This window comes from Artibeus jamaicensis, unplaced genomic scaffold (genome assembly GCF_021234435.1).
Source record: "Artibeus jamaicensis isolate MK-2021 breed Jamaican fruit bat unplaced genomic scaffold, CSHL_Jam_final contig_419, whole genome shotgun sequence".
Taxonomy (NCBI): domain Eukaryota; kingdom Metazoa; phylum Chordata; class Mammalia; order Chiroptera; family Phyllostomidae; genus Artibeus; species Artibeus jamaicensis.
Window position 1 is genome coordinate 3,526,704 of NW_026521824.1, and position 20,882 is coordinate 3,547,585.

At 42.9% G+C, this 20,882-nt stretch overlaps 2 protein-coding genes and 1 pseudogene across 2 annotated transcripts in view; 1 reads left to right on the forward strand and 2 right to left on the reverse strand.

Annotated features, from left to right (window-relative positions):
* Positions 1–31: 31 nt before the first annotated feature.
* Positions 32–18,685, forward strand: ZSWIM7 (zinc finger SWIM-type containing 7). Its single transcript, XM_037166210.2, has 6 exons — positions 32–242; positions 3,253–3,274; positions 6,828–6,930; positions 14,937–15,041; positions 16,468–16,584; positions 18,245–18,685. The coding sequence occupies exons 1-5, from the start codon at positions 152–154 to the stop codon at positions 16,579–16,581; spliced, it is 435 nt and encodes a 144-aa protein (XP_037022105.1). The 5' UTR covers positions 32–151; the 3' UTR covers positions 16,582–16,584; positions 18,245–18,685.
* On the reverse strand, positions 10,767–11,298 carry LOC119064447 (mediator of RNA polymerase II transcription subunit 22-like; annotated as a pseudogene).
* Positions 18,686–18,759: 74 nt separating the features above from the next.
* ADORA2B (adenosine A2b receptor) overlaps positions 18,760–20,882 on the reverse strand; it is a 35,611-nt gene continuing 33,488 nt past the window's right edge. Inside the window, exon 2 of the mRNA XM_037166240.2 lies at positions 18,760–20,260. Coding sequence (XP_037022135.2) covers positions 19,597–20,260 — 664 coding nt within the window. The 3' untranslated portion in view covers positions 18,760–19,596. The remainder of the gene's footprint in view (positions 20,261–20,882) is intronic.

A 20,882-nucleotide genomic window follows, 5' to 3' on the forward strand; every position in this document is an offset into this window, starting at 1 on the left:
GCGCGATGACGCAACTTGCTGACGTCTGCGCGATGACGCAAGTAAACGTAACGGCGCCGCGCGGCACCGTCCCCGCCGTGGGGCTAGTAGTCCGCGGGTCTGTTTTGACGGTACGTCTGCTGCGCTGCCTGAGGCCGTATGTGATAGAGCCATGGCTGTTGCCTTACCGGTGGTCACATTGCCAGCTGTTGTGGAGGAGCTGCTGAGCGAGATGGCCGCGGCGGTGCGGGACAGCGCGCGAAGTGAGGGCGGGAGACCTGTGGCTGGCTGGCGGGTCGTGGGCGGGCCCCGTCCCCCCGGTGGCGGGAGGCGGGGGTCTGCTGGTCCGCGGGGCGCCGCGTTCGGGTCCTGGACTCTGTGCTCCCCTCCCGTTCAAACGGGTGCTTGTTTTCGGTGCCATTCTGTCTCCAAACCCCCTGGTTCGTAAAAAAACAAAAAGAAAAAAGGGAGGAGGAAGAGGGGGAAAGGTTGGGGTGGGCGAGGGGAGAAAAGAGAAAAGCTAAATGTGTCCGGGGATAATGCGGTTGCTGGCTACGCCCCCCCCCCCCCCCCCGTCAGCTAGTGGGAGGCCCAGGGGAGAACTCAGGGCCGGGAGGGCAGAAGGGACGGAAACCTCCACGGGCTCATAGAAAGGCAAATTTTTAAGTTGTTAAACGTGACAGTACTCTTTTTTTCATGATCTTAGGTTAACTTTAGTCTTCTCATACTTTCATTAGCAAATATTTTAGGGCCACAAAACCCAAATGCACAAGCAGTGACTGGGGTGAGTCTGACTTTTGTGAGAGTACCTTTTTCCCCAACCGGCGGAGCGCGCTCTGTGACGGTGCTCACCATAACCACAGCGAGGAACTTAGGACAAAGCACGAAGAGGATACTTGGGATCAAATGCATCGGCTAACTAGAACTACTCAACTGGTGTAAAAATGGACAGTTAATAAATAGCAAAGTAGGCTCAATAGCCATTACTTATTCACTACAGCAGGTTTAAAGTTTTTTTTTAACTTACTGATTTTAGAGAAAGAGGGGAAGGGGAAGAGAGAGAAAAACATCAATTTGTTCCTGTTATTGATGCATTCGTTGGTTGATTCTTGTATGTGCCCTGATGGGGATTGAACCACAAGCTTGGAGCACTGGGAGGATGCTCTAACTGGCCAGGGCCTATGGACTGCACTGTTTTTAAAGAATTGAGAAGAGTAAGCCAATCTTTTTTCTCATTTCAGTTAACACTAAGGTGATATATATAATATATATATATACACACACATATATACATATATATATATATATACACGTATATACACACACACATATATATACACACACACACTTAGAAGATTAGGCTAGCCAGGTATCCAAACACGTTCTGATCCCAAAAAGGGCAAGAAAAAAGTAAATCTGTTGTCAGCTCAAACCGTGGTTGCCAAATGGGGCTCTGTCCGCTCCTGTTTGTCCAGCGCTATGGCATGTTTGAGGATTGACCCTGGTGCTCATAGCTCAGACAGATGGACCACCGCTGCTGTTGTGTTTATTTTTGTGCTTAAAGATCTTTGTGCTAGTCATACATTCTTCCTGACCCTCATCCTTCAGTGGTAATGTTTTTAGAGCAGGATTCTGAGTACATTTGTATAATGATATAATCACAACTGAGCCATGTAGGAAGGTGTGATTATTTTTCCTTTCCTGTGAAACTGTACATTTTCCCTGGAGTTACAGCTGCCATAGTTGTGAATATGTGCTTGTTTAGTTGTCTTTGTTTCTCTAGTTCAACCTCAAATTCTTCATCAGTATTCTAAATTTATGTTCAAGATGTTCATTTGAATGAGAGGTTTGATCAGTCTCATTTTCTGTGGAAGTCTCTCCCAGAGCCCTCTGACTAGCTTTGGTAGGGGAACTGGCTGCTCCCCCAGCTGCCTCTTGAGATCTCCCTTCATTATTTTTATCCTGGGAATTCCCATCACTAATATTGTACCTTGTAGTTCTACGATTTTCTTTTTCTTGGTTTGCTACTTTATTTTATAGAAGTGACACTGTAATAACTTCTTGGAGAAAAATAAGAGATATGGTTTTTGAGACTTTACATGTCTGAGAAATGTTCTTTTTCTACCCTCACACTTAATTGATAGGCAACGTATTAAATTTTATGTTGGAAATAATATTTTTTCAGGCTTCTGAAAGTATTAGTCTGTCAACTTCTAGCTTCTTAAACTTACTTTCAAAGAATCTTATTTTAACCCCCCTGTTTCATCCCCACCTCCAGAGCTATCTGGTATCACCAGTTTCTGAGAGGTTTTCTTTGGGGGGGTTGAGGGGAAGATAGTAGATTCTGGAGTGTAAATCAGATTGTTGCTTGGTTCTCATCATTGCTAGCCTAGGATTCACTTTTGTCAGGTCTTGTAAATTATTTTCCAACATATCTTAGGTATTGTTTCTCCCTGTCAGTATTGTTGGAGGTTTATGCTTTTTTTTTTTTTAAAGATTTTATTTATTTACTTTTATAGACAGGGGAAGGGAAGAAGAGGGAGAGAAACATCAGTGTGCAAGAGGTACATCCGTTGGGCATGTCCTCAGCTGGGGACTTGGCTGGCAACCCGGGCATGTGCCCTGAATGAGAATCCAACCAGCGACCTCTCGGTTCCAAGACTGGTATCCACGGAGCCATACGAGCCAGGGTGGGAGTTTATGTTTTTATTTAAAAAGTCTTATTATTTAGTGGAATATTGGGAAGGAGTACAATTAGATACATAGGCTCAATTCACTGTCTTACACAAAAGTCTTTTTGGTTATAGTCCTTTTAAGATTTTGAAAAAATTATTTTCATTGATTTTAGAGAGAGATTTGTTGTTTTACTTGTTTATGCATTCATTGGTAGTTTCTTGTATGTCACCTGACTAGATATTGAAGACACAACCTTGGTGTATCAGGATGATGCTCTAACAAACTGAGCTACCCAGGCAGGGCTCTTTTAAGATTTTTATGTTTGCAGTCAATGGTTATCGCATTTTAAGGACCATAAGACGCACCTAGGTTTTAGAGAAGAAAAATAGGGAAAAAAATTTGAAGCAAAAAACGTGTTAAAATATTTAATAACCTGTGACCCTGCTCCAGTGCTGCCCCCCCACACACAGGTAAGCTACATTCAGACTATACGATGCACCCCCATTTCCCTCCCAAATTTGGGGTGTGTGTCTTACAATCTGAAAAATGGTATGTTTGCAGTCAATGAGTAACTTTCTTTCCATCCCTGTTTTACAGTTCCTGATGAGCATCTATTATCGTAAGTATATATCCTGTTGTATGTGGGGGGTTTTAGTCATTAATGTGTCTTAAAAGCCAAATCCTTTTAACATAAATTCTTGATTTTTAAAAATATTCTTACTAAACTAGGAACAATATTTTCTTGACATGATTATTAAAAACCTGTTTCAAGTGAATAGCCAAAACCATGTTTGATTGTACAAGGCATTCCGACATTGTCCTGTGTGCCACTTTTGTGTAACATTATTCTAGAAGTATAGCTGGTGCAAGAAATTAGAGGTATGCCTAACTGCAACTAAAGATAATTGTTGTTATTTATAGGTGATATAACTACTTTTTTTAAACCAAGAGAATAATTTTTTAATATAGAAATTAAAAATGTTTTTGTTTCATACACATAGTTCAAAAATAGAATTACATTCTCAATAGCAAGAAAAAAAAATGAAAGCTACCTAGGAGTAAAGAGCATGTCATTGCATGTATGTGTGTGTGTGTGTGTATATATATATATATATATATATATATATATGTATATGTTTAAAAGTCCAAAAGAATGTACACCAACCTATACTAGTGATCTTCATAGCGGAGATGAAGGAGGTAGGACTTAAGGGCTTTAACCTTTTATCTGCTTTTAAAATCTTTTTTACAAAGATTATGTGTTTTTTATGGTTTTTTTTTTTTAAGATTTTATTTATTTATCTTTAGAGGGGAAGGGAAGGAAAGAGGGAGAGAAACGTCAATGTACGGTTGCCGTGCGTCCCCTGCTGGGAACTGGCCTGCAGGGAACCGGCCTGCAACCCCAGTATGTGCCCTGACTGGGAATCGAGCCGTCATTGTCTGGTTCGCAGGCCCGACAAAGATTATGTTTTAAAGAAGCCATGTGTTCTCATACAGAATTATCCATAGGTAATCCCTTATGTTTTTTCTAATAACACATTATTCATATAAAAATTACTACTTTTAGGCCCTGGCTGGTGTAGCTCAGTGGATTGAGCATGGGCCTGCGAATCAAAGGATCACGGTTCGATTTCCAGTCAGGGCACATGCCTGGGTTGCAGGCCAGTTCCCAGCAGGGGACACACGAGAAGCAACCATACACTGATATTTCTCTCCCTCTCTCTTTCCCTTTGCTTCTAAAGATAAATAAAATCTAAAAAATAAATAAAATTTAAAAAATTACTTTTAAAACAAGGCAAGCAAATAAAAAAATGTATATTATCAAAAAAACTTTGGGGGGAGAGGTAAATCTTGGTTGTCATAAAAATACAAATTAAACTGGCTACCACAAAAGAGATGTTGGTAAGAATGTTCCAAATGTTGGCCAGAGCATGGAGTAAAGGATAACTGATACCCTGGCAATAGGAGTGTACTTTGGAAGGTAAGCTGACAATAAGCAGTAGAACTTTAAAACACTCATATTCTGTCCTGGCTGGTGTGGCTCAGTGGCCTGAGTGTCAGGCTGTGAACCTAGGGGTCACCAGTTTGATTCCCAGTTAGGGTATATACCTGGGTTTCAGGCCAGGTCCTCAGTGCGGGGCGCACAAAAGGCAACCAGACATTAATGTTTCCCTCTCTTCCTCCCACTCTGTCTAAAAAGAAATAAAAATCTTTTTAAAAACATGCATATTCTTTGACCCAGAATTCTATTCGTAAAAATGTGTACCAAAGAAGCAATCAAAGATATTCATAAAGATTATGTAGTGAACATATTCTTTCATATTGTTTATGGTAGCAAAGAACTAAACCATGAAAACAGTCTAATTCATATTAGATTTAATTAGATTTAATTTTTCACAAAATAGAGTTAGGGAAAAATAAAAGTAATTCATCTTTACAGTGAAATTCTTTGTAACTGTTAAAAGTGATAGAGAGCCCTGGCTGGTATAGCTCAGTGGATTGAGCACGGGCCTGCGAACCAAAGGATTGCGGTTTGATTCCCAGTCAGGGCACATGCCTGGATTGCAGGCCAGTTCCCAGCAGAGGACGCACGAGAGGCAACCATACATTGATATTTCTCTCCCTAACCCTTCCCTTCTAAAGATAAATAAATAAAATTAAATTAAAACTTTCTAAAAAAAAAGATAGAGAAAAATATTGCATTCAAGAGATACAGTGTATTACAAGGTGGACAAGGCAGGTTGAAAATTTTTTGTTAGATCCATTTTTAAAGTTTATTGTGATTACCTCTGATAAAGTCACCAAATTTTTTTCTTGTCCATAAATAATCTCTCTATTTTTAATGTAAAAAAGTTGAAGAACTCTCCTGATTCCGATAGTTTGTTGTATAAAGAGACTAGTTTGTTGGAAAATGAAGAAGTTGAACATTTTAATTTTGAAGTCTTAGTAGTTCTATCCTTGTCTCTGTCAAATCACAAAAGTTAAGTTAAAGCACTTAACTTTTCATTTTTGATTTAACCCAACCACTTTATTTTCCAGTTTATAAAAATAATCCATACTTGTTTAAAAAAAGTTTTTGGAAAATAAAACATGAAAAGTATTAACAGTCATATCAGCCAATGATAATCAGTGTTATGTTTTGGTTTATTACCTTTTGAGTTTTGTGGGGTTTTTTAGTTTTATTTTGAGGTAATCATAGTTTTTTTTAGAAAAATTAATATTGAGAGTTTCTAAATTTATAATTTTGTGTCTGACTTTACTCATCTAACATAAGAATTTTCCCGCATTTTTGATAGATCATTAACAGCTGAATGGCCTTTATTACTAATCAAAAAGTACAAATTTAACACTCATCAGACAGTCAGACATGAAGAAATCTTAACACTGATGTTGGTGACAATGTGGAGAAAATAGAACTTCACAGTGCTGGGGGCGATGCTGTTTCCACTGTAGACAGATATTGTCAACACCTGCTGAAAAATTTCCTGCACATATCCTAAGACCTAGCAATTCTGCTTTTACTTAAACCAGGAAAAATTCTCATATGTGTGTACTAAGGGACAGGCACAGGGGCGATTATTATTTATATTAGAGTAAAATGGAAACAATCAGAACGCCCACCGGTAGAGTTCTTAACCTCTAATTTAGTTCTTAAACTGAAGAATATGTACCTACTACTTTTATACATACAATAGAACATTATTCACAAGTTAATTTAAAAATATATATATATCAGTATGCATCATTTTCTAAAGCATGTTGAGTAGGGAAAGTTACCAAAAAGTCTACAATACACTTTTGTTTTAAAACTTATAAAACAATACCATGTATAATGCGTGTGTATGTGTGTAAACATACATATACACGTATACTAAGTGTAATAAAATACAAGGACATTATTAGGAAGGAAACCAACAAATGCTTGTGGTTGTCTCAAGAATGAAGGAAGGTTTGGAAGAATAGGAAGCACTATGAGGCATAAAAGAGGCTTCTTTATTTGTAAATAACATGTTAACATTCTGGGGGATTGATTGCATGGGTTTTTGCTATATTTTTTTCCAAACTAAAATGAATTAAAAATTTTAAAAGTGGTTCTGGTGATCCTTTGGGTCGAGTTACTGAAGTGAGTTTAAGAGTCAGGCAGTCTAACCTGAAACCTTTGTGTTTCCCAGGCTGAAGTTTGTCTTTGGATCATCAGCCCTCCAGGCCTTGGACCTCGTTGACCGACAGTCCATCACTTTAATCTCATCACCCAGTGGGAGGCATGTTTATCAGGTAGAAATCTAGAGGTGGGGGAATCTCAGCAGAAACCCCTTGGTGCAAAATGTTCTCAAAAATTTCTGTGGAAGTTGGTGACCAGCCTTAAGTATTTCCTGCACTGTTGAAAAGCATTTGATTCAACTTAGTAAAATTAGTGTGTTAGTAATTAAGATGAGATAGGTATGGCCTGTCAACTCTGCACAGTAGCACTGTATAGAACCACCAATGGTGTGGAGGGGCTATTTTCTCCCATCTGATGACTGCAGTTGACTTCTGATTTGCCATTGTTTGATAGTAGAGGTACTTCCCTAACCCCTCCCCGCCGAAAATGTACTGACATCTTCATCTTGTTCATTATCTCTTGCTTACAAGCAAAAGCCAAAATGTATTTTTGAGGTCCTTCCATATGCTCATATTCATCAGAAATGATCTTTTAAAATTGTTTTCCGGGTATATTTACTAAAGGTCAAACTGCACCAAATGCAGTCTGCTTGGACCTAAATTTTGCCCAACCTCTAGAGCAGGGGCATCAAACTCATTTTTATCAAGGGCCACATCAGCCTCGTGGTTGCCTTCAAAGGACCGAATGTAATTTCAGGACTGTATAAATGTAACTACTCCTTAACTAGGGAGACAAAGCTTAGCACTGCCACCAGGTAGAAACAAGGTGCTGGGCCAGAAAAAACAAGGTAGAGGGCAGGATTCAGCCCACGGGCCTTGTGTTTGCCATCTGTGCTCTAGAGTCTAGGGTTTAACACAAGTAGATTTTATAAAGTAACAGCCTCTTATCAGGCTCTGAATTACTTTCATGTGCTTTTTTTCATTCCTCAAAAGCCCAGCAGTGTATCTTTCAGGAAACAGAGTCAGAAAAGGAAACTAATAGTCATAGCCGGCAGCTGGGATTTTGTAAGTGCTGTTGTACACTGCTGGTCTTTATATCAACACTGAGCCAGACCCAACCCCCCCCTCCCCCAGTTTAGCTACAGAAGACAATGGTAAATGAAGCTGGGATTGAGGGACAGGAATATTGTGAATAAAATAAAAGTACATATTTTTATTTTCCAAAATTTTGTGCCTGGCTTAGAAGGGTCATCTCTTATAAATGTAATTCAGGCCATGATGAAGATCTGGAAGGGGGAAATAATTCAGTGTTTGGATTCTGACTTATATCCATTGAACTTGTCAGAGCTGAGACCATGTCAGTTAATAATGCTTTGTGAGTGATTGACATGAGTGAAGCCTGCTCGGGCAGTAGGTGCCTTTGCTTAGTGAATTAACTTGCCATTCAATATTGTAGCATAATGTAGCTGACCTGGCAAAATCTTCATACATTTCTTAATTAAGGATAATGGGGTAATTAGCGTTGAACGCTGCAGTTATAACTTTTGCATTGTATTTACTTAAAAGAGGCTGCATGTTAGAACCTTTTTCCTGGTGAATTTATAGATTAAGAATCAGAGCTATTAAATAATGTTTATACCTGAGGAGGTATTTTAATTTTCTTTTTTTTAAAGGGCAGTGCTATTTTTATTCAACATTTTCTTATGAAAAAAATAACCAAAATGTGTGTGCAGAACTAGGAAGGATCCTCACCTGCTGGGCTTTTGTGTGAACTAGTCTCCCACCCCCGGCCCTGCAGAGCCCCCTCCCCACATTAAACAGCAGGCTCAGGTCAGGTCTCCTGACATCAGGCACACTCTACTGCTGCTAGGTCCTCAACAGACCAGACTGCTCTGGAAACTTCTTCCACCCAGCTGCCTGGGAAGGTAGTGAACATAGGTGACTGGACAAAGAGTGGGCCTCCCTGGAAATGGTTGAGGTAACTCTTTCCCTCCACACTCCTGGCTGCCCCTGGGCCAGCAAGGTTCCCAAGGAGGCCTGAATGGCTCCCCAAGTGGGGGCCAAGGCAGAGAGGAGTGAGGCTTCAGCAGCAGGAGGGGGCACCAGATTTTGTTCCTAAGATCTTAGAAGCTGGGGGGGAGCACCTGGAGAGGCTCAGGCATGCTCTGTGGTGCTGAGCTGCTAGCATAGGAGTGGGCAGGGGCAGCAGCCTGTCAGGAGCCAGCACTGGGCTCTGAGGATGCCAGCAGAGGAGCTGAGAAGTCACTAGCAGTGTCAGTGTTGAGGCCCCGCCTCCAGTGAGCTCCTCACAGAGGCAGATCATTAGCTTCACAAAGCCTCAAGCTTTTCCACCACCAGAGACCCAGAGAGATGGGAGTTGGGGGAGAGAGTGAGACAGAAGCCTGGTGAAGAAAACGGCACCCCATCCCAGCCTCTTTCCTCTGTGCAGACACACTGTCAGGCAGGCCTGGCTGAGCAGGAGGCACATGGGGATGCCCCGCATTAGGCCCTTTAGCAACTTAAAGGGAGGAGCCACGCAGGACCAGCTGATGCAGGTCTGTGGCCTCCGCAGGTCCCTCTACTGACCTATAAGGTGTCTGCCCTGCCATGTAGCTGTTGTAGCCCCCACCGCCACCCTTAAGAGGCAGGGCTGAATCGCTGTCCTGTAGTTGCTCAGGCTAGATACCTGGCCTTGGGGGGTAATGGGGACAAACATGGGAATGTGAAGGGATGCTAAAAACCAGTGGGACTATGAGCAGTGTCTTCAGCAGGGTCTGAGAACCCCCCAGGGACTCACTCAGGATCCTTCTCTGAAGGCCTGGCATGTGAGGAGGTGATTGTCACATGTCTGCTGAGCCAGTGGGTATTAGGGACCAGAGGCATCCCTAGAATGCTCTGGAAAAGTTAGAACTGCTCCAGATGGGCAGGGATCATGAGGGGTGGCACTGAATCCAAGCCCCAGACCACAGGCCATGCTGGCACTGGGTATCTGTGCCTGCCCCCCCCCCCCCACTCCAGGGTGGCTCCTGTGAGGCAGAAAGGAGCCTTTAAAGCACTGTAGGAAGGACAGCCTCCTCTGGGCAAAAGCACTAGGGGATATGGGCTCCATGTCTGCTGGGCCAAGTCTGGATTTTCCAAGCTAATGGGGATGAAGGTACACAGCCTCCCAGTCTGTAGCCTCAGTTTCCCGCTATGTAAGTTACACTTGGACTGAGCTTTCCCAGGGCCCCTCTCGCTCAAAGGCCTCAGGTTTCAGGATTCTAAGTAGCTGCATGAAGGCTGGGATGATGGGCTGTGTTCACTGTGGTATCCCTGGGGCCCAGTGTGGGCCTGGCATGGAGTAGGGCTCTGGCTTTCACAGTCATCCTCTGCTTGGGATTTTACCTCCTTCCCAGGACCCCCGCTCCCCCCCCACACACACACACACTGGGGGTTTGGTGGTACCCACATGGAATTGTCTCCCTGGGCAAACACTGCATCCTGGACATAGCCAGGGTGGCCAAGAGGAGCTAGCACAGCCTTGGCTGGGATGTGTGATTAGATATTGATTAAAAAGCTAAAAGGAATCCTGGCTGGTGTGGCTCAGTGGATTGAGTGCTGGCCTTCAAACCAAAAGGTTGCCAGTTTGATTCCCAGTCAGGGCACCTGCCTGAATTTCAGGCCAGGTCCCCAGGTGGGTGCCCATGTGAGGCAACCATACAAAGATGTTTCTCCCCCTCCCTTCCCCTCTCTAAAAATAAATAAAATATATATATTTTAAAAGTTAAAAGGAGCAGACAGTTCAAAAAGGGACAGCCAGCACCCTGAGCAGGAACCCTGGCTCTGGCCCTCCCATCCCTTGAAGTTCTGAGTTTGATCCCAGTGCCTGGGGCCCACTGGATGGTACAAAGTGTCTGTGGATCAGATGGTCTTACCAGGAGCTCTGCCCTGCAACTGGACATGGGGTTCTGTGCTGGAGACCAGGCAGGGTTTGGGTAAATAGGACTTTTGGGGCGCCAGGTCGGGCAGGGCCAGGCCCTCATCTGCAGGTCCAGGTGCAGCCCTTTTTGTACCTGGTTGAGTAATGCTTCTCCTCCAGCTCATAGAAGTTGATGACAATCTTGTTCCGCAGGGTGATGAGCTTCCAGTCAGTCACACTCCTACAGTGCTCGCAGCTGCTGGTTGTGCTGTTCAGTGGCCTGGTTCACTGCATTGAAGTCATTCAGGATGAGGAACTGCTTGAGGTTGGACTCGAGCTTCATCAGGGATTTTGCCAGCTCAGACCTCAGTGGTCCTGATGATCTTGGTGAAGTTGTGCCTGATGGACTAGATGTGATCCTTGAGCGGCTTGTTGTAAGACTGCACCAGTATCCCCTTGCTCTGTGGCAGGGCTCTCTGCTGGGCCATGGTGGGGCCTCCATCAGTGCAGAGAGGCCCGCACCTTGTCCACAGACCCTGGGCAGGCGGGCACTTGGCCAGGGGGGGGTAGGGAATGAGCGAGCACCCCGGGGAAGTCCCAGCTGCCTGATGCCTCTCCATGCCTCACTATTTTCATTTTCTTTCCTTGCGTTTTTATTTTTGTTTTGTTTTTATACAGCTAAAAACATCCTGAACAAGAAGGACCTTTGAGTTTTTCCCATGTCTTTCAGTTTCAGATTTTTTTTTTGTCTTGGTTCCAATATCAGCATAACACTTGACCTGCCCAAGTGGACTTGCAGCTGCTCTCTAGTTCCGTTATCTAGTTATTAGTTAAAATCTAAAAGATTTTGTTTGAAATATTTGTTATTGTTGACTTTTTGTACCTCCCAGGATACCATGACTTGTTTTTATCATTCACACTCTGTAATATATTCCATTACTTTATTCATCATGAAAATGCTAACTTCTGCCCTGGTTGGTGTGACTCAGTGGATTGAGTGCCAGCCTGCAAACTGAAGGGTTGTGGGTTTGATTTCTAAGCTAGGGCACATGCCTGGATTGTGGGCTGGTCAGGTCGCCAGTAGGGGGCTCGTGAGAGGCAACCACCACGCGTTGATGTTTCTATCTCTCCCTCCTGTCTCTGTCTTAAAAAAAAAAAAAAAGTAAATATAAAATCTTTTTTAAAAAATGTCTAAGATGGCAAATTAGCCCCCCCTCTCTCCTTCCCTTCCCCTCTAAAGATAAATAAATAAAATCTTTAAAAAAAAAAAGAAATGCTGACCTCCTGGAATTATGTCTCTCAGCTTGGATTTTGAATTAAATGAGGCTATAGAAACCTTACATGTACCCTCAAATTAACCATAATGGTTTCATTGTATTGTAATATAGTAAGAGGTCCTGTGAGACGATAAGGTTGGGGCAGATGGTGCTGTGCCACCCTGCTGGTTATCTCCCACAGGTCAGCCTTCTCATGTCCTCACTGTCTTTCAGGTACAATGTAAAAGTCGCCATTATGTTGTTATCACCTGGGTAGCTTTTCTATAAACCTTTTCTGGTTCACCTAGGAATGAAAATGCATGTCCAGAGAGTTTACATTATGTTGTGGTAACAATGACCCGCAAATTTCAAAGGTTTACAAAAACAGTGTTTTGTACGTCATTCATGGTGCATGTCTGTTAAGAGTCCATTGCAGTTCTGCTCTAAAACATCTGTCCTCAGGGGTCTCCATTCGCAGAGAAACCCCTCCCTGTCTAGACCTTTGTGGATCTGAGAGCAAAAGGAAACGAGGTTGTGGTATGCACCAGTTTTTAATGTTCTGCTTGACTACTCACATTTTTCTGGCCAAAGTAGATCACATAATTAGCCTGTATGTAATAGGGCAGGAATGTATAATCCTTTTTCAGAGAGAGGCACCGAACATGCAGAACAATAGAGAATGCAGTTTACTCCTGTGATCTGCCCTGAGAGGCTTAGAGCAGTCATAAAACTGTGCTGTGCCCTGACAGGGTGGCTCAGTGGGTGGGAGTGTCATCCCGTACACCAAAAGGCTGTGGGCTCTATCTCCAGTCAGGGAACATGCAGGAGACAACCAGTCAGTCTCTCCCCCACTTTCTAAAATCAGTGAACCTATCCTTAGGTGACGGTTTTTAAAAATGTACTTTGAGTGGATGGCATCTAAGGCGGGTGACCCTCCTTAGAACCTCACTGCAGCCACAGCGGACTTCCTCCAAGCGACGTTCTTACGGGTCCAGTCGTGAGCCTTGGTAGCCTCTTCCCTGCATGTTTCTTTTTTAAAAAGCTTTCTTTCCTGGGATGTATCTCAGACTCTGAGTGGGAGAGCTGGGAGCATTCCTGTAACAGATCATTTTTTCTATTGAAGAGTAAAGGAATTCAATTAGATGGTCCCTAACGTCAATTTCCAGTTTGAACATTTCTGGCTCAGATTTTTTCCTGATTTTTGGGTTCATTAGGTGTCCACTGTTAGATGAGGAAGGAGCAAATTGATTATTTGCTATCTCTTTATGGTATTTACTGCCTCAGGTAGTTATTTTTAGTCTTAGCCAACCTTTGAAAGGATCAGGCAAGGGAAACTAGAGTTTCTCCCCATCTCTGAGTCACTAGGCATTTATTTATTCAACATAATCCAGAGAGTATTCTGATGGTTTGAGGACCCTTGATAAGAAGGAACCAGTGGACCAGTCAAGTCAATGTGGAATTCCAGGGGCTTATGCCGGCTTAACTGTGTATCTAGAAAGATCAGGAGATAACTAAAGTCATTGGTTGGCAATAATTTGGAAACCTAAGAGTTAATGTCACTGCTGGATGTTGATGGGCTCTCTTCCAGGATTAAGTGGAAAACAGTCTCCCTTAAGTTTAGGTTTTCCAAGACACACTGGGGAAATTCCTTCACTGATACTTGGTGGTGTAGGTGATATGTTTAAAACATCAGTGTCTTGAGAATGGAAATTATGTAAGATGCAGGGTTTTTTTATACCAAATTTGTAACCAAGACTGAAATTTTGAATGGGTATAATAGGCATCTTCTTACGCAGTCACTGGCCATTTCTGGTAATCTAGCGACCCCTGAGGAATTCTACTGAGTTGGCCAAAAAACACAGTGAATGGCCACATTGTGAACCACCAGACAACTGACAGAGGCACACTATTACAGTGCAGTTCATTTGTTGAAGCCTCACCTGTTGCTTTATTTTTTTGTGGAGGAGACAGAGGAAAGAATTCTGGGAGTGCTGACATTGTAATATTTTTCAAAATAAAAAAAAGTCCTGCCCTTTTCATTTTAGGTTGCCATCTTGAGCCTAAAATTAATTAGAAAGCACCGTGGCAGATTCCTAAATAGCAATTCGCAACTCATTGTAAAATAACCCTTGGGATGTTTCTACTTCCTTTGAATACTAATTCAAGTTTGGAAAGTTTTACATTCAAGTTTGGAAGTTAACTTCAGGAATGAAGTGCTCAACATTTTTGTTTTGTGCTGTTTTGTGAGAGACTTGAGTTCTCCAATAAGTCTGTCACAGATACATCATGTTTTCCCTACCCATCTTTCTTTTTTGTTCCTTGATTGCCAACAAGGCTTTTTGTTTGGGGACCTCTTCCCAGCCCCTCTCATATCTGTATTTTCCTTCCATCCTGCTAGATGAATAGGCAGATCCGGGCTTGCCTCGTTCTGAGACCTCCATCCTGAGCAGCTGAGTCATCCCTTTTGCAAGGTTCTTTATTCTCCCTGCTTCTCTCAAATGCTTTTCAAAGACTTCCCATTTCCTTTCTGTCTCTCTCCTTACCCTTCACCTGTTTTCATACTCTCAGGTGTGTGGTGGAAGCGTTAGAAATCTGCACACAAGCTATGAGAAATATCACAGGTTAAGTAAGAAACCCCAGTAAAGTGTAGATGAGGGAGGGGAGTGCCCCGCCCCCCACCTCTTTATAGTAATCTTACACAGCCAGCCCTTTGAGTCACTAAGCAGAGAAGTAATGCTTTGAGCGGACTGTTTGGCCTGAAACTCCTCGGTTTCATTGTATGAAGTACTCAAGGGCAAAGCACTGAGACAGAGGGAAGAGTGTGCACACAGGGAAGTAGAGTTTCCACTTTTTTGTAAAACAATACTGCCATTCTTCCCAGTGCAGTTTGCAGAGTAATGAGTCACCAAATAGATTCAAGGAAACTTGAAAAAAAACGTTCACAAATCAGTGTTCACAATCAAGGGAAGGAGGCAGTTTCCAGCACACCTTTGGAAATTTTATCTCGTCTGTCCTTTTCTTTCTAGGTACTTGGAAGTTCTGGTAAAACATATACATGCTTGGCTTCCTGCCACTACTGCTCCTGTCCTGCCTTTGCCTTCTCAGTGATACGGAAGAGTGACAGCCTGCTGGTGAGGGGGAGGCCCTGCCCACAGCATTCCAGTCGGGAGAGAAATTGTTGGCTCCTACTTCACGGTTTAACAGTTGTACAAAATGAGGACTTGACCACATGTTGAAACAGACAGACAAGCCCCGCCCATTGTGGCTCACTTGGTTGGAGAGTGGTACTCTGGACCAAGCAGTCACGGTTTCAATTCCTGGTCAGGGTCGTGGGTTCAGTCCCAGTTGGGGTGTGTACAAAAGGCAGCTGATCGATAGTTCTGTCCTCTTTCTCCCTTCACCTCTCACTAAGATCAGTAAGCATGTCCTCAGGTGAGAATAATGATTGATTGATTGATTGATTGGTCATAGATGAAGCATTGGGGAAGACAAGATAATCCCAAAAGGCTGGGAACTAATAAGTTTGCACTGGAGAATTAGGCCAATAAAAATGTGAACTGAGTGTGATGTTGGCAGCCTTGCATAGCTCCAGCTCCAACCACGAGGTGTTCCCTCCCACTGCCCGTTAGACCACCTGGCGTGCCACCATGCTTGACTTTCACATGAAACAGGAGGGCACGCTGATGCTTTTGCTAATTTCATGGTCCGGAGCATCAAGCAAGGAAAAGGACGTACTGTAGCTCCTGATCCCAAGGAGAAAGCACTGCCCACCTGAAAGTGGGCAGCTATTTCCAAGTTTTGCCAAAGAAGAAAATTATAGCATCCATTCCATTCTTCCCATTTCTCTTACACTGTTAACTTCATTGGAAACTGGGTGGCCAATTGGGTATCCCATTGTATGAGAGGCCACATTCATAGCTGATGGGCCATAGGTTTGTTTCACCTATTAGATGACACAATTAAACCAGGGCCCGTTCAGTAGGTATAGCTGTGTGTCCTGTGATACAAGGTCTGGCTTAGAGCTCCTCCCCAGAGTGTGTATGGGCCAGTGTGTGTGAAGGTTCCACCACCCTCACCCCTCCACCCGATCCTGTCCCCCAGGAGTATGTACAATGGTGGCAAAAGGGGTCAACTGTAGGTTCTGAGCACCTGGTTAAAACAGAGGCAAAGAGCTGTTCTCGTGGGTAGCTGTCAGATTTAAAAGAAATTATCTCTGTACAAAGTACCCAACCACAAAGTACCTCATGGAATGTTGCTAGTAATAGCTTTCTGAAGGCAAGGAGGAAAGAAACAACTGAGGACTAAAATGAGCTTGTGTTGGTTATATACCCTGTGTCAGCCTGTTTCCCAAAACAGTGAGCCAAGAAAGACTTCCTTTGTGCCCTGTGACTTCTACACAGGGTACATCTGCACCTCTTTATCTGCAGTTTTTAAGCAGTGAATTCAAGGCCCAGAATCTGTGTGCCCCACTCCTTCCCTGCTTGGTGTGGTAATAGGGAGGGCTTGGTTTGCCAGGCCCTGCCGGGGTCCAGCGGGTCTATGTGTTTTGTGTTCCAGTGCAAGCATCTCTTGGCAGTTTATCTCAGTCAGGTTACGGGGACCTGTCAGCAGCTTAGCGTCTCAGACAAGCAGTTGACTGACATACTGATGGAGAAGAAACAGGAAGCATAAAAGGTACAAATTGAGCATCATTGTCTTATAAAATAGTCCCCAAAACAAGTGGATTTAACTTACTATGGTTCACAGGGAAGAGAGGTGAAGTAGATGTATCGGGTTGGCCGAAAAGTTTGTTTGGCTTTTTCCATAAGATGGCTCTAGTAGTGCTTAGTTGTGTTGAACTTCATTCAGAACAGTTTGGTTAGATTGTATTGTGACAGCTGTCATATCAGCATTCATTTAAAGAAAAAATCAAAGTTGGGGAATTTTTGTGTAACCATTTTAATATTGAAGATGGAAGAAAATACACGTTTTTGGCATAGTATGCTTTATTATTTCAAGAAATGTAAAAAATGCAACTGAAATGCAGAAAAAGATTTGTGCTGTGTATGGAGAAAGTGCTGTGACTGATTGAACATGTCAAAGTGGTTTGCGAAGTTTCATGCTGGAGATTTCTCACTGCATGATGCTCCATGGTCAGGTAGACCAGTTGAAGTTGATAGCGATGAAATCAAGACATTAACTGAGAACAGTCAACATTATACCATGCAGGAGATAGCTACCATCATACTCAAAATACCCAATCAATAAAGTTATCAGTGAAAATGAAAAATGTGACTTTTATTTTATGGAAAAAAAACTAAACAGACTTTCTGGTCTGTTTTTTCCTTCTGGACTATATAAAGCACTGTGGGTTAGAACCCAGGATGTGTGTATGGTTTGAAGCCCTTTACAAGTGTCCGTGGTAAGTCTGAACCAGTCTCTAACCTCCATGGATTAAAAAAAAAATTTAGATAGAATCAAGCATTTTAGATTCAAAGCTTGATAGATGTCTTGTTCACAGTTAGATTAAGTAACTGAAGTAGTAGTACCATATTTTTCAGACAATAAGATGCACTACCCCACCCCCAAGTTGGAAGGAATAATGGTTGTTAATGCTGCTGTTGAGTTCTGTTTACATTTACATTTGGTGAAATATTATGTATGTTACTAAATATTTTACCATGTTGTGCTTCAATTTTTTCCCAAATTCCCTCTAAAACCAAGGTGCGTCTTATGGTCCAAAAATACAGTAATTTTTTTAAGAGGTTGAAAGGTAGACAAAAGTGAGTAGGATGAAATTCAAATGAGTAAGTGTTAGTGCTTTACCACGGAATCAGAAAATTATTCTGCTGCAATAACAGATTGGAGTAGAGATGTGACCAACCAGCAGCGACTATGAAAACACTTGCTGGGTGGGGTTCTGGTTTCAAAGCTTCAGGTTATCTGTGGTGTTGGTGCCAAACTAGTTTGAGGAGGCTGTTAGAGCAGTAGTACCTAGACCAGGGGAAGTACTGGTTTTGCTCTTCGTGCATTTCTGAGCTTTATATAACAAGCCAAATGAAGGAAGGGACCGAAACAGATGTCCTGGAGGAAGCTTTACTACAGATGTCCATTCTGAAAGAGAAAAGGCAAAAGCAATACCAAGAGGAGTATTAGAAGGTAGAAAATTGACTTGTTTGGACACTAAGAGAGTGCACAGGAGTTATGGTACATGAAAATGAGACAGATTTCAGCACAGGACAAGAACTCTTTAATAGGTAAAGCTGACCATCAAGAATAGGACAAGAATGAGATCATAGAAGGGCAGGAATTTGCTGTCCCTGTGAGGGTTCATAGACCTGCATTGTCTTTGCAGGGACATTGCAGAAGCAATTGAAGCCATGAACAAACCAATGAAAAAGATGATCTCACAGCTCAGGAAACCTCCAACCCTGGTCCCAGTGAATGGATGCTATGTGAAAAGGCCACAGGTGGTGCAGTGTTGCATGGTTGGCAGAACCTTTTGCTACAATGAAGTTTGGCAAAAGCTATCAAGACTTATGCTACTTGGGAAACTTAGGCTGGATAAAGAATAGAAAATACGTACAGCCCTGGCTGGTGTTGCTCAGAGGGCTGAGCTCCAGCCTGAGAACCAAAGGGTTGCTGGTTCAATTCCCAGTCAGGGCACATGCCTGGGTTGCAGGCCAGGTCCCCAGTAGGGGTTGCATGAGAGGCAACCACACATTGCTGTTTCTCTCCCTCTATTGTTCCCTCCCCTCTGACAATAAATAAATAAAATCTTTCTAAAAAATAAGAAGGTACTTAACAGCTCTGTATGTCAAGCCAATGCAATTCCCTAAGCTTGTTTTCTTTTTAACTTTTTTTCATCTATCATTACACAGTTGTGTAATTTTACTTATGGTAATAAAAAACTTCACAGTTTGAGATCCAGAAAATAGGTAAATCTTGAAGTTAGGAGAGAAGTAAAATTCAGAACTCACTCCAGGAGGGGGAAATGTAATCTTGTAGAAGAAGGGTCCCATTTCTCTGGTTGTTTCTCTAGGGTAGTTTGATATACATGGAAAAGAATGTTGCCAAAATTATTATCTGATGATGTTCTACTTAAGAACGTATGAGAGTGTCATTTCCATAAGTTGACATAGTAGTTTCTTGATTAAATAATTTTACTTATCAAAAACATGTATAAAGGATACATGAACAAAGCCAAGGGGAGGTAGGATCGAGTGTGGAAGGTGAGGTTAGGGGAAACGGAGACAACTGTACTTGAACAACAATAAATTTTAAAGAGATTTATACTTAATTTTCCTGGTCTCCTTCCTAGAAATAAGTGTATGTTTTTAGTTATATCCAACTTTTATTTTTCCATTGCCTCCAAGTTAAAAAAAAATGTATTACAATATTTCAGTGTTTCACAGTAAAATAGTTTTGTTTTCTACTATAAGAGAGACAGACTTCCAAAACAAAACAACATTTTTACAATCCAGTCAGGCCATTGGTTTCATCCGCACAGTAAGAGCATATTTGTCAGCCCTACAGATAACACCTATATGTTAATTAGACATGTGGTAGGTAACTCCAGGGGGGTGCTCAAGAGGCAGCCCATGTGCCCCTGAGGCCTGCCTGTCTTTCACATGAGAATCAGTCAGTTGTGTCCTGTCCCTAGGTTTATTGTGAATTTGTGCCTTCTTGAAGAGAACAGAGCCTAGGTCATAGGGCCGTGTCAAAAGCAGGCTGTGCGACCCCCTGCCCATTCCCACTCTTGAAGACATCTGTCTGGCAGAGAACATACCTGGAGATGATTTTGTGAAAAGTATAGCGGAAGTCTTGGTTCCTGTAGGCATAAACAATGGGATTGACAACTGAGTTGGCATGTGACAGGAGAATTGCCATGTTCATGGCCCACTTGGGCTTATTCTTAGCCTGAGCTGGCTGAAAAAGAGTGACACAATTGATGGCGTGTACTGGTAGCCAGCACAAAGCAAAAATCCCAACAATCATGGCCAGGGACTTGGCGGCGTGGATCTCCCGCTGGAGAACGGTCTGTGAGTGGTCCATCTGCTCAGTACGCTGAAGCTGCCTGCAGGCCACCATGAAGATCTTGATGTAGATCACTAGCATTATGAGCAGTGGGGGCAGGACACAGCCAAAAAAATTGAAATACACCATGTAGTTCATGGGGACCACGTTCTCAAAGAGGCACTTCACAAAGCAGCAGCTTTCATTCATGGTGCTGTTTGAGGGCTTTGTGCAGTTGATGACACTGTCTTTACTGTTCCACCCCAGGAAGGGGGTCAGTCCAATGCAAAAGGCAAGCACCCAGAGGACAGCAATGACTCCTCTCGCTCGGGTCCCTGTGACCAAACTCTTGTATCTGTTCAAAAGAACACCATGTGTTACTGTCAGCTTATGGCCTCTGCAACCAAAGGCCAGCGTCCCTCTTCTGCTGCTGTTCCATGGCCTCAACTCCTAACAGCCTCTCAGGGTCATCCTCAAAGGGTGCCATGGCCTCTCATTCTCAACGCTAGAGACACCTGAACAGGTATGAACAGCTTCGCTCTAAGAAGCTCAGTAAAACTCACTGCCGACTTAACAACTCACCTCTGTTTGGTGACAAATTATGGTCAATGAGACCAAGTGGAGAAGTCTCAGAGGCTATTTTCTGATTTCTCAGACACTGGCCTCTGAGCCTAGGCCTTCTCTAAGGCCCTGTCCTAGGTGGCTGAGATGCCCCAAGGAGCAGGACACACAGACTCCTACTGATATTCTAGTAGGGGGAGACAGGCAATAATAACAAACATAAGTTAGTAAATTACATAGTATGATAGAAGAATATATGTAAGTATTTTAAAAAGCAGAGTAAGGGCCCTGGCTGGTGTAGCTCAGTGGATTGAGCTCAGGCCTGTGAAGCAAAGGGTTGCCAGTTCGATTCCCAGTCAGGGCACATGCCTGGGTTGCAGGCCAGGTCCCCAGTAGGGGACACACGAGAGGCAACC

Bases quoted from the DNA above. Each gene is read 5' to 3' on its own strand.
- ZSWIM7 (XM_037166210.2), top strand. From the start codon at position 152: ATGGCTGTTGCCTTACCGGTGGTCACATTGCCAGCTGTTGTGGAGGAG. The intron at 243-3,252 runs GTGAGGGCGGGA...CCTGTTTTACAG, and splicing joins GGTGCGGGACAGCGCGCGAA to TTCCTGATGAGCATCTATTA. The intron at 15,042-16,467 runs GTGAGGGGGAGG...TTTGTGTTCCAG, and splicing joins GGAAGAGTGACAGCCTGCTG to TGCAAGCATCTCTTGGCAGT.